The 12,841-nt window shown below is 38.1% G+C and overlaps 1 protein-coding gene across 6 annotated transcripts in view; it reads right to left on the bottom strand.

Moving 5' to 3' along the window:
* L3MBTL3 (l(3)mbt-like 3 (Drosophila)) overlaps positions 1-12,841 on the bottom strand; it is a 95,689-nt gene that overhangs the window by 26,504 nt on the left and 56,344 nt on the right. For all 6 annotated transcript variants that reach the window (XM_014533799.1, XM_014533797.1, XM_005858984.2 and 3 more), the window contains 3 exons: positions 8,374-8,450; positions 3,609-3,694; positions 1,770-1,880 (listed from right to left, as the gene is read on the bottom strand). In XM_014533799.1, coding sequence (XP_014389285.1) covers positions 1,770-1,880; positions 3,609-3,694; positions 8,374-8,450 — 274 coding nt within the window. The remainder of the gene's footprint in view (positions 1-1,769; positions 1,881-3,608; positions 3,695-8,373; positions 8,451-12,841) is intronic.

Here is a 12,841-nt window from a genome sequence, read left to right as displayed (position 1 = left end):
CTTGGCTCCAGCTCTTAGGCCTCGGCTGCTGAAAGCCGGTATCTGGTTTGTTTGGGTTCTATAATCGAAACACTGTTTCAACTCCAGCTCTGAGATCCCGGCTGGCTGAAAGCAGGTTTCTGGGGTTTTGTTTAGCTTCTATATTTGTAACAATGTTTCAAACTGCAAGCTCAGAGGCTGGCAGCGGCAGGCAGGGAACGTTGGAGTCCTCCGTCACTGAAGCAAGCAAGCCTCATGTTCGCTTCAAGCTGCCTGGCTGCTGGCCGCCATCTTGGCTGGCAGTTAATTTGCATATCGCCCTGATTAGCCAATGGGAAGGGTAGCGGAGTGACACCAATTTGCATGTTTCTCTTTTATTAGTGTAGATTATTATATTGTTTTCCAAATAAACAACTAACTATACATCTACTTTTGCCCCATACTGTATGTTTTAGTTTTAAATCAAGTTTGCTATCTAAGTTTCCTTTTTAAAGTCTATGAATCTCTTACTCCTTACAAGACATTAAAAACTGAACAATAAATATTCTAGAAGAATGCATGAGTGAATGTATTGGTAATCATAGAGTGGAATAGCTCTTCTAAGCAAGACTCCAAACTCAAAAGTCATAAAATAAAAGACAATTAACAAGAAAATATATTTGAAAAAGGTTAACATAGATCTTCCATTAGTTATAAAATTTTAATATTAAGTAATTATATAATGTTAAAAATACTGAATTAAATGTTAAAATTTCTATTTTATAGAAATACCACATTTGAAAAACCTCATACTCAGGTTTTTCATGTTATTTTACAATTTACTTTCTTATACATTATCTCACTAAAGATATTTAAGGGTTTGATTTTTTTAGCAAAAAAATTAGACTTCTACAGCTTAGGACTGTGACCTAGTTCTGCCATTGCCCTTAATTAATAAGGAATTCATTATAGTCTTTCTTAGCCCCAGCCTCATTGACAAAATAATGATAACATAAACCTCTCACATGATTATCACCACAAATGTTACCCTGTACACCTTGTAAATCTAACATCTGGCTGTGGTTAAAACTATTGTCATACCTAACAGAGATTCTAAATGATCCTGTGAAGCAAGCAGAACACACATTGTTCTAGTTTGTGGCGAATTTAATGCTGAAACCAGAAACCAAGACAAGAAGTTCTGACTCCTCCCCTGAAGCGGCTGCCACCCTTCACTTCATCACACTCAGACGTGACAAGCCAGACCCATCCTCCTGACATCTGCTTACTTTTAGGAGAGGGACTCGGCTTTTAGTACCCCAACTCTTACTAAAAACCGAATTGTATTCATAAAATTATTTCTCTTTACTTGTCCTGTATTAAAAGACAAGATATCCTTCTGAAAAGTCTACATATAACATACCCCATCAAATAACATTAGCCTTCAACTTCTTTTAAAAAGAGCATACTACTGGATAGTAAGCTATTCTATTCAGAGGAAATGTCTCTATTATCTACGGAAGAAGTCTTCTCTTAATTATGACTGACTTTTACTATATTAAGTGTGTGTTTGGAGAAAGTAGACATGACATTAAAAGCTAGTCATAATTAAAGAAAAAACTTACATAGATTAAAGAAAAAAACTGGGTAAATACTGACTATGAAGATGCACAGACACTTAATTTGACTAGCCCTGTGGTTTTACTAATTTAATTGTAGGACTTCACAAATTAAAGATCTGCTGAAGTTTCCATCCAAGACGTCTTGCAACAAAAGGCAGTGGAAGCAAAACCACAATAGAAAGCACTCACTTTTATTCGGTGATCATCTGTGTCTGCAACTGTGGCCACTCTAATAAACATGGGATTTCTTTTGTCTATGACCTCCAGCTTCATTTTTTTCTGGAATCCATGTGGAGGTTTCTGCCATAAAAGAAAATTTTATATAGTGAAATTAAGAGGAAGAGAAGGTAGGCTCTATGTCACAAAAATAGAATTAAAAAAATAAAATTAAAAAAGATGAGCCATTCAGAAAACCAGCCTTTCAAACCCTCAAGTGTCAAGAATGGCTTTGGACCTCACCCTCCTTTATCAAAAGCACAATCCCACATCACATGGCCAAACCTAGTCTATAGAAGCAAATAGAAAGCAAAAGATCTTAAGATGAAATTAAAAATATTTTGATTATTTGATTAGCCACAGGGAAGACAGAATTTTTTTTCTCATCAGAGGGAGCTACCTTAGCAAAACTCAACAAGCATGAAAACTATTTTTTAAGAGAACATTAAAATGTCAGAATTAAGACATGAAGATTAAAGGTGGCAATGAAAGCAAAAAGCCAAAGATATCTTTGAAAGAAGAAAATTAGCAATCAAAACATACCATATAAAGAAACACACACACACAAAAACAAACATACCATATAGAATCACTCTAGTAGGAACAGGAATGAGATTAGGGACTCAATGGTCAGCAGAAAGCCTTAAACCTCTGAAAACGCTAGGGCTACTAGTAGAAGGCAAGGTAATTATTTGCTATGTTAGACAAATATCTTAAATTTTCTGAAATTCACACCTCTCTTCTGTAAAATGGGTGAAGTAAAAGTGTTTCTCTGAAAATTAAGTGCAAAAATTATGTACAGCATACAAAAGAATCAATACGGCACCTAAAAGCCAACTAGAGAAATCTTAGAGAAATCATTAAAAATCCTAGCAACTTATACACAAAAGGACAATTTAAAGAAAAGTATTGTTTATAATACTTACGTAACATAAAAATTTTAATATTTAACATATCTTTTTTTACCTTTAAATTCATGGAAAATATAAATTATGAAGCAAGTTTTTTGAGATGGGAAAAATTTTTAAATACATTTTATTTCTTATTCTTCCCTTACACAGAAATGAGGTTTACTTTGAATCTTAATACCAAGAAACAATGACCCAAGTATAGAAAGATAATATAAAAGCAGATGACCTTGTATTTTGGTAAGTAAACATGCTAATTTATAGCAACAAAATAAAAATAGCACCTCAGCTTGCCATAAACAAATTGAAAGGAATTATTGGATATAATTTACATTAGAAAACAATGCCCTGTCCTGCTTGGTCTTTCAGAATACCTAGCTGACCCTGGCCAGTGCGGCTCAGTTGGTTGGAGCATCCTCCTGCACACCCATTAAAAGGGGTGGCAGGTTCGATCACCAGTCAGGGAGCATACCCTGGTTGTAGGTTTGAACCCCAGTCAGGGCATGTGCAAGAGGCAACCTATCAATGTTTCTCTCTCACATCTATATTTCTCTCTCTCTTTCCCCTCCCTCCTTCCTCTGTGTGAAATCAATTTAAAAAGAATAGCTAAAAAAGAGAAGTTTGTTGTACAAACAACTGACTCCACACCAACTCAAACAGAATTATTTTCCAAGGAGCTTTAAAGTACAAAATGGAAGTAGTTTTTAGGTGCCAACAACAAAAACAACAGTAACAACTTTGACCTTCAAAATTATAAAAATTCAGAAACATCATTCTGGCCTTCTGTTTCCCTCCCATTCCTATTCCAATTCATCAGTACTATCTCTTTCTGTTCTTAAATTTCAATGAATGAACATTATCACCGACACAAGTTAGTCAAACAGTATGAAATATACTCTCTCACCACTTTGAAAGCTCTTGCAGGAGCAGGCAAAGAATTGGTTTCTTCTAAATATTTATCCCAAGAAAAATGTTTCACATTTGGATAACCTAAGAGTGAAAAAAATTAAATCTGATTAGGTTTAACCAAAATGATAGTGAGAACCACAAATTGACCTATAATAGTATGAAATGCTATCATTGTAACATAAGAAGTTATGTTTTTATTACACATAACTTTAAACTAGTTCCACATTCAGAACTATTTATAATAATGAAATTGCTTTCATCTTGATCATGATTTCCCTATCAACTTTTAAATGCAAATTTTATATGTATATGTACAATTTACAGTCTCAGGTAAGAATAGTATTATAACACAAGACACATACAAAAACACATTAACACACAAGCATAAATACGCTTTAATCTTGCAATTTTACTTCTAATACTCTAGGAAATTCTCATATATGTATTACAAAGACAATTGTAGATGTGAAAATGTAAATACCAGTTAAATGACCATCACTATAGAACTGTGCAAAAAGCTGTATAGTACATATAAAAGAATTTATTAAAAAGAATGAGGTAGATTTATATATACTAATATGTGATATATTCCAGATATATCATCATATTGTTAGATAAAACAAACATGACAAAATATACCATGTCTAAAAGGAACCGCCCTTCTTCCCTCCTGCCCCCTTGTCCTTTCTCCAGGGTTCACATTCCATTAGGCAGCCCCAGGCAGGAATGAATGGTAGCCCCGAGCAAGATTAACGATAGTCCAGTAGAGTGGGAACCTGACTACATAAAGGGCACTGAAAACACCAGTAAACATATTATAAACAACAGAAGCCAGATTTCTCATGGACTACAACGAGAGGTATAATTACGCAAAGTAGAAAACTAGAATAAACTCAGTATTGTGAAATATGAATTAGAGCTAATAATAAAAACTCATGGTTTTTAATATGTATAAATGACATAAAAATAACGATGAATAAATTTTTATATATTTACATATTTCCTATGTCCACTGAGAAGATGGAAGCAGCAACACCCCAACAGCAATGAGCCCATCTAGTGTCCAGATCTTACTTTCTAAATATCCTTCTCTCGTAAAAAGAACCATGCAGACTGGGAGAAATGGTTGACTTCAGGGTTGGGTCAGGGAAGGTACAAGATAAGCCTCACTGAGCCAGAAAGTAGGACGTTCTCAAAAGGATATGGAAACCAGCATAAAGCGGCTCCTACTGGCCAAATCTGAGAGAATCTAGACATGAAAACTGCTGGTAAAAAATTATAACCCACTGATGACATCAGTAATCTATGGGTCCCACCGATACCAATAAATTAAATGAAGGCAAGAATAAATTAAATGGGAAGGCAAGAAAGCTATTCTTGGCATAGGAATATCAACTCATTATGTACAAGGAGTAATAAAATAAGAAAAATTACCAATTAGCAACTTTCAGAATAATAGTTCATACTAGAAATATCAACAGATGCTAAAATCAGTGAATGACATAGGAGTGAGATACAGGATATTTATAGACTCTCAAAGCATCTCTCCATAAACCACATTGGTGGAGAAACCTAGAAAATACCATCTTGATCAATTAATGGTAAAAATCAACCAGTAATGAGACAAACTGACAACAACGTGCCACCTGAAAGGATGCAAGGAGAACACAGCATTGTTTCTATGATTTCCTGCCAAAAACGCATAACCTGGGTCTAACCACGAGGAAACACCAAGCAAACCCAAATGAAGTAACACTCTACAAAACGAAGAGACTAATCTGCAGTCTTCACACACACTGCAGTTATGAAAGTCAAGGAGAGCCTGAGGGAGACTAGAGGGATAGACAACTAAACGCAATGCTTGATCTTTCTGCTATAAATGCCATCACTGTACAACTGATAAACTTGAATGGGTCTACAGTACTATCCTGTACTATTCTTGCAGCTTTTCTGTACATTTAAAATCATTTTCAAATAAACATTTTAGAGAGTAAATGCGCAAGGATTTCTGTGTACACAAACATTTTACAACATATTTTTAAGGACCCCATCTTCCACAATTTAAGTCACATTAAAGCTGATTGCATGTATGTGCATATATAGAGGCAAAGAGGTTTTTCTGGAAAGACACAGTGGCTATCTTTATTTTCACTCTAAACTTGGTTTTAAGTATGTCTTAAATATATAATTTCAATAATTCAAAATAAACATCATTTTAAAAGGCATGAAGACTTTAATTCTAGGGGGAGTAAACAGTAGATTTATTATGTGATCAGACAGAACACAGACATGGCCAGCAAGTGCTCAGGGAACTGATCCACAAAGTAGCAGGGGTTTCAGAGAGCAGCTGATATCAGAGATCAAAGCCAGGAATGTGCCCACAGCAAAAAGGGACCTGAGAAAGAACACCATTTATGTCATGGAGTGAAAGAGCAGAGTAACATCAGTACAGGCCCTACGTACCAGTCGCATCACTTGGAAGGTTATTTTTAAAGCTAATAACACTGTGTGTATTACAATATATATCACATAAAATTTACCATTTTAACCATATTTAGGTTAAACCATACACTGTATAGTTAGTGGCAATGATTATATTCACAATGTTGTGTGTTTGGCACTTTTAACATGCAATTCTGTATTTTCTTAATTTGTCAAAAAGCTATGTATTTTCTTTTCTAATGAATGGTGAAAGTCCATGAAAGGTTTTTGCCTCACATCAGAAGTCAGCAATCATGCCTTACACCACACCTTCCCAGGTACCTAACCTAGTGCTGTGAAGACATAACCAAGAATCTGTTGTTCACTGGTTCTGTTTATTTACCAGATCCTTGATCACGACCAAAAAGGCGGTAAGGAAAAAAATAAGACTGATATCAAATTGGGAAATCTAAAGGAATCCTCAGCCCTAGAGATCCTTGATCACGACCAAAAAGGCGGTAAGGAAAAATATAAGACTGATATCAAATTGGGAAATCTAAAGGGATCCCCTAGCCGGTTTGGCTCAGTGAACAGAGCGTCAGCCTGCAGACCAAAGGGTCCCAGGTTTGATTCCAGTCAAGGGCACATATCTTGGTTGCAGGCTCCTTCCTGGCCTGGGCCCTGATCAGGGCACATGCAGGAGGCAACCAATCGGAGTGTTTTTCTCACATCAATGTTTCTCTCTCTTTCACTCTCTCTAAAAATCAATGGAAAAATATCCTCAGGTGCAGATTAAAATAAATAAAAATAACGGAATCCTCACAGCAATTTGGATGGTGAGGGTGGTGATCATTACTCACCAGCTCCTAATATTACATGAGTCACAGGACACAGGAGAACTGATTAGAAGTCTTCCAGACAGCACCACATTTGGGCCATAAAACTACTAATACCTCGCTTTAACACTTTATGATTTACGTAAATATTCTTTCATCTTCAAAATGGCTCGGTAAATCAGTAAAGGACATAGGCTTCTGTTTCTTCACATGAGAAAACTCAGAAAGTGGAAGGGACCTGCCTCACCCATCTCAGGAACGGATGGTCCCCTGAGAATAAATGTCCAGACACTCAGTGAGGTACAGTAATGAGGAACTGGGGACAAGCCTAAAAATGGAACCAGCTGTTAGGATGGAACGAGAGACGTATCTGAAGCTCCAAGCTGAGTCTCTGCTATTTTCATGCAGCGGGCAATAGCCACCCAACAGCTCCCAGCAAACCAAGGAGCCATCCTTTCCCTGAGGTAACGGTCGTCTTCATTATTCGCATGAGTGTCCACAAGCAACCTCTACAGCCAAGTGGCTGCTGGGAGCTGATGACCCTGTCTTTTCATAGAAACCGTGATGCTCAGAAACTCAATGTCTTAATTGAGCAACCTCTACAGCCAAGTGGCTGCTGGGAGCTGATGTCCCTGTCTCTTCATATAGGCAGTGGTCATGGCACCTTAAACCGTGATGCTCAGAAACTCAATGTCTTAATTATTGTGAAGCCACAGAATCTGTTCTTTAGCACATGAAGATAAACACAAATTGACAAAGACGACTATTTATCAGCAGTTCCACTGTTCCCTGTTAAAGAGAGAGTGAATAAGCTGAGATGGCACTAGGCTGGGGGCAGACAGCTGAAGTACCTGACAACTTCAGCGGGCAGAGAGGTATAAATCACTACCATAAAGCTGTGAAACCTATTTTTGGAACCAGGAATCACAACAGAAAAAGGAAAAGTGAATGCGTGAGTTCTGATCTAGGGAAAAAAACCCGAATCCCACTTCGACGTGCACATTGTGCTTTTTGACAGGACTGACCTGGACTCGGATGGTCCAGGCCCCACCCACAAAGGCTGCCCGTATGCCCATTTCTCCAGGCTCGTCAAAGCCTTAGACAATTCACTTCTATGGTTAGACAATATATTTAAATGAATTTCCACTTGAGAAATAAAAGGTCTTTTAAAAACAGAACTTGCTGTTTTTCCAAACAAGACAAAGGTAGGGAATCTGGAGACTAAGGCAACGCTTCTATACTTTCAGGTGTATCGAGTGTCAGCACACTACTGCCTGCAGACGGGCGGCCTCTTTTTGCGAATCAAGTTTTACTGCAGCACAACCGTGCTCATTCATTTACATACTGTCTGTGGCTGCCTTTGTGTTTCATCTCAACTGAATAGTTGTGAGAGAGGCTGTATGGCCTACAAAGTCAAACACATTCACTACCTGGCCCTTTACAGAAAACATTTCCCGACTTCTGATATATGAGAACAATATTAGACGTACAGTAGACACAAACCTGGAGGGGTGATAAGTGCTCTTCTATGTTCTTTACACCAACCAACAGGATGAATGTGTGGACTGGATGCTTCACACCTGTAGATTATATAAATTTAAAAATTGTAACTTTCGGGATAAATTGTCAAGTACTAGTAAAAGTAGAAAAACAGTAATTAGAGATTGTGAACACCTTATTACAATCGATCTTATTTGGAAAAAAATTGCTAAACCAAAGGATCTTTCACTCACCTAATATATTAATACCAAGAGCTGATCACTACATGTAAAGGCCATTAGTAGGGTCCCTGATAAGAGCCGTTTTAGGGGAACTGGGGCTAGGAAAGGGCAAAAGCCTGACTAGAGTGGGTTTAAAAGGAGGAAGAAAAGATGGAGACAGCTAGTACAGAAATATGCTTAAAGAGTTCTGTTCTTCAAGGAAGCAGAGCTATGAGACATTAGAGAGCAAAAGGGAAGCTTATTTGTTTGTTTCTTAAGTTGGGAAATATTTAGGGGAAGCTGGTAAGGCACATATGGAAATTCTCTGTACTATTTTACAAACTTGAAGTTTACTAGTAGAATGAATTCAAAATAAAATGCTATTTGAAATGATGGGAAATATTACTTCATTTATTCAAGAAATATATGCTGAGCAACCACCATGATCAGGGCACCATCCAAGGTGCTAAGACTACAACAGTTAGGGAAATAAACAAAAATCCCTGCTCCACTTGGGTACTGGTAGGAATAATTCAATAGACAAGGGTGACCTACTGATGTAGAACAACTGACTCAGGGAGGGAGGGGGATCCTGCGTGTGAGGGCAGCAGTGCATCGCCCAGTTACAGAGAAGGACCTGTCTGTGGGCAGAGATCAGGAAGGTACCTAGCAGATGAGATACTGGAAGCACGCATGTAGAACAACTGACTCAGGGAGGGAGGGGGATCCTGAAGTTACAGAGAAGGGCCTGTCTTTGGGCAGAGATCAGGAAGGTACCCAGCAGACGAGATACTGGAAGCACGGGAACATCCCTTTGACTGTGTCTTTTTTCTCAATGCAATAGGAAGCAAGATTACCAGCTGAGAGAGAGAATAGGTAAGGCGGGGTGTGAGAAATCTGAGGAGGAAAGATAGGAGTGAAATTTAGCGGTCTGGGAGACTGGGCAAGGATCTGTAGTAGAATTATAGGGCAGAACTAAGGGCCCACTTGAGGTTAGCGGTCATGAAGGTGAAGTCAAACCAATCAGCATGGTGTGTGTGTGTGTGTGTGTGTGTGTGTGTGTGTGTACGCGCACACACCTCTTTCTCCAGCTATACTCAATTGCCTAGGCACAGGCATACAGCTGGCAGAAAGTTGGATGCAACCAGAGTTCGGATTTTGCCAAGCAAACACAACATTCATGGGAGTACTATAATCCTGCATAATAAGAGCCTAATATGCTAAGTGTCCGGTCATCCATTCAACCAATCAAAGTGTAAAATGCTAATGATATGCTAAGGCCGCTCAACCATTCACTATGATGTGCACTGACCACCAGGGGGCAGACAGTTGACCAGTCGACCAGTCACTACAACATGCACTGACTACCAGGGGGCAGACACTCCAACCAGTAGGTTAACTTGCTGCTGGGGTCTGGCTGATCAGGACTGAGCGAGATGGGCCAGACACGCCCTGGAGCCCTTCCGCGGTCCCTTCCTGGCCCTGATCGTGCACCAGTGGGGTCCCTCAGCCTGCGTCCTCTTGCAATCCAGGACTCCTTGGGGGATGTCGGAGAGCCGGTTTTGGCCCGATACCGCAGGCTAGGACTAGGGACCCCACTGGTGCACGAATTTGTACACTGGGTCTCTAGTAGTATTACAAAATAAATAGGTATATAGAGGCATATCACAATATCTTCTTTTAAAAGTTGGTAGAACATTTCCCATCTGTATTCTCAAAGATAATAGGCATAATGAAGTTAAAAACAAACAAACAAAGTCAAAATACTTCAGGAAAATACTACATCTCCCTCTTAGAGATTTATGTAACATATCATTAGCTTATTAGACTGTGAAGTTATGCTATAAACAAACCAGTTTTAAATGGTTTAACCCAGCATTTCCTAAAGATATTTCACCGTGAAATGCTACTTTGGTGGGCAACCCGTTAGCATCATGTGGAACAGCAATGTTCTGCAGAACACAATTTAGGAAATGTTGATCTAAGGATGCCAAAGACTCCAATCTTGCTTTATAAACCAGATCTGTTTAGTCCATCCTGAAAGATCAGAAAATCTCAACACAGTCCTCTAAATGGGGAACTAGAAGATAGAAAGCCAAGAAGGTAATAATGGTTGGAGTTTCTGGTGAATAAACAAGCAATAAAAATAAAGAGCTTTCTAAGAAAAAATTTAAGTGAATTACATTAACATATAGGCACCACTTTGCAAATCAACCTTCCTAAGTGAACTGTGAAGAGTAACCGAAGGTGAGTTTATGTAAACCCAACTTAATGCTGATTTTTCTCAAAATTATTTTAGTAGAAAATCCCTTTAAGTGTATAATTAAAGTTTCTTCTTCTCTCCCTTTATTCATTTATCTCCTACCCACCCTCCCTCACACTATTTATATTTTAATCCTTACACCCAAGGATATGTTTATTGATTACTAGAGAGAGAGGAAGGGGGGGGGAGAGAGAGAGAGAGAGAGAGAGAGACATCCAATGTGAGAGAGAAACACCAATCTGCTACCTCCCATACGTGCCCCCAACAGGGATCAAACCTGCAATATCTTGGTGTACGGACCACGCTCCTACCAATTGGAGCTACCCACCAGGGAACAGTATTATTTTTCTTAACCTATACACTAGGGTTACAGATTTATGTGCATGTCATTTTAAAATGTGAAAGGAAAACAAGCACTGTTAGTCCAACAAGTTCATACAGCAACTGGGACATTTCTTACAATATGTATTTTCATAAAATATACTTTAATACACAATTCCTTTAGATGCATTCTGTTATAAACTGTATAGACAAAGCTATGGAGCTCTATTTCCAGTTATACTATTCTTTTTCTAGACAGTCATTTGGCTATTATTAGTAATGATGCATTACCTTTATTTTAGGGACATTTTTATTATAGGGACAGCTGTTAATTCATATAGGGCTCATTTAAAATGAGAAAAAAAAAGAAAGAAGAACAAAAGAAACATGTAACATTTGTTTAATTTTTTTTTCTTCCCAGGTAATTATCAAGTACTTTTTATAATTATCTGCCAGGCTCATGGTGATTAAAGTAAGAGCATTAGACATTACTAATTCTTTTGATTTTCATTAGATTTCTCTATAAGTTGCAAATAAGAAAAATACTGCGGTATATTTTGACCACGCATTCCTGTATTACCTGAATCTTGTATAAGGTTTTAATCTTATCTAAATATTTCTCAAAGTCACCATTTAAAATAAACAAGGAAGCCATATCAACCAAGAAAATGAAAACAGCCCTATCTGTATCTAGTTAACTTAAACCCTCTCAATAAGCAGACAAGACTTCATTCAGAAGTCGGAATGCTGGGGAATCCTTTCAGCTACTATTGTAACACAAGTCATCTTAGTCCCATCTAGTGTTCAAAAGCAGAAATGTAACCAAGAAGAAATACAATGAAGAACAGCTAATGTAAAAAAAAAAGTTTGCCAAATCTTCGATTGCTGTATCTCTCTTTTCTTTTTTGGGGGGTGGGCCAAAGAAATCCACTTCAAAAAAAATTTTTGAAGTCCATTTCACAAGTGCAAATTAATCATGAATGAAGGCTGCTAAAATCCAGTCAGACCCAGACTGGTAGATAATAATGGAAATAATAATTTATGAAAAACCCATGTTTATACTGTAGGATAGAGTGAGTAGACATTAAGATCCTTATTTTATGGAAACAGAAAGAGGTTAAGTGATTTCACCAAGTCCTCGGGTTGAAAAGAAAAAGATCCTGGTTTTAGCGGGCACAGCCAAAAGCTAAATAAAACCAATGCACACAAGCACTGGGCTGCACAGATCTAGGCAGAGAGACAAAAACAGTTTCAAGACACTTACATAAGGAAAACATCAAAGTCTTCATTTCAAGCAATAATGGCTTAGCTTCTTGAAGAAACACAGGACACTTGGCTCTCCCACTCCCTACATCCAGAGCGTGAGGGCTGTCAGTTTATTTCCCGGCGCCATTCTTTCCTGGCTCCCACATGTGCTGACTCTTCACAGCCTCCATCACTCCTCTCCTCTTCGTCTTGCTACCACCCCTGGACCTCACAAGGCTGAGTCGGCGAGTCCTCCTTTGATCCCCAATTCATTTCCAATCCCATTCTCCACAGTAGCTGTTTTCAATATTATGCATTTCCTTCTTTTTTAAAAAAAATATATTTTATTGATTTTTTACAGAGAGGAAGGGAGAGGGATAGAGAGTTAGAAACATCGACGAGAGAGAAACATCGACCAGCTGCCTCCCGCACACCTCCCACT

The sequence above is a fragment of the Myotis brandtii genome, unplaced genomic scaffold (assembly GCF_000412655.1).
Source record: "Myotis brandtii unplaced genomic scaffold, ASM41265v1 scaffold123, whole genome shotgun sequence".
NCBI classification, from domain to species: domain Eukaryota; kingdom Metazoa; phylum Chordata; class Mammalia; order Chiroptera; family Vespertilionidae; genus Myotis; species Myotis brandtii.
This window is presented reverse-complemented; position numbering and strand designations above follow the sequence as displayed.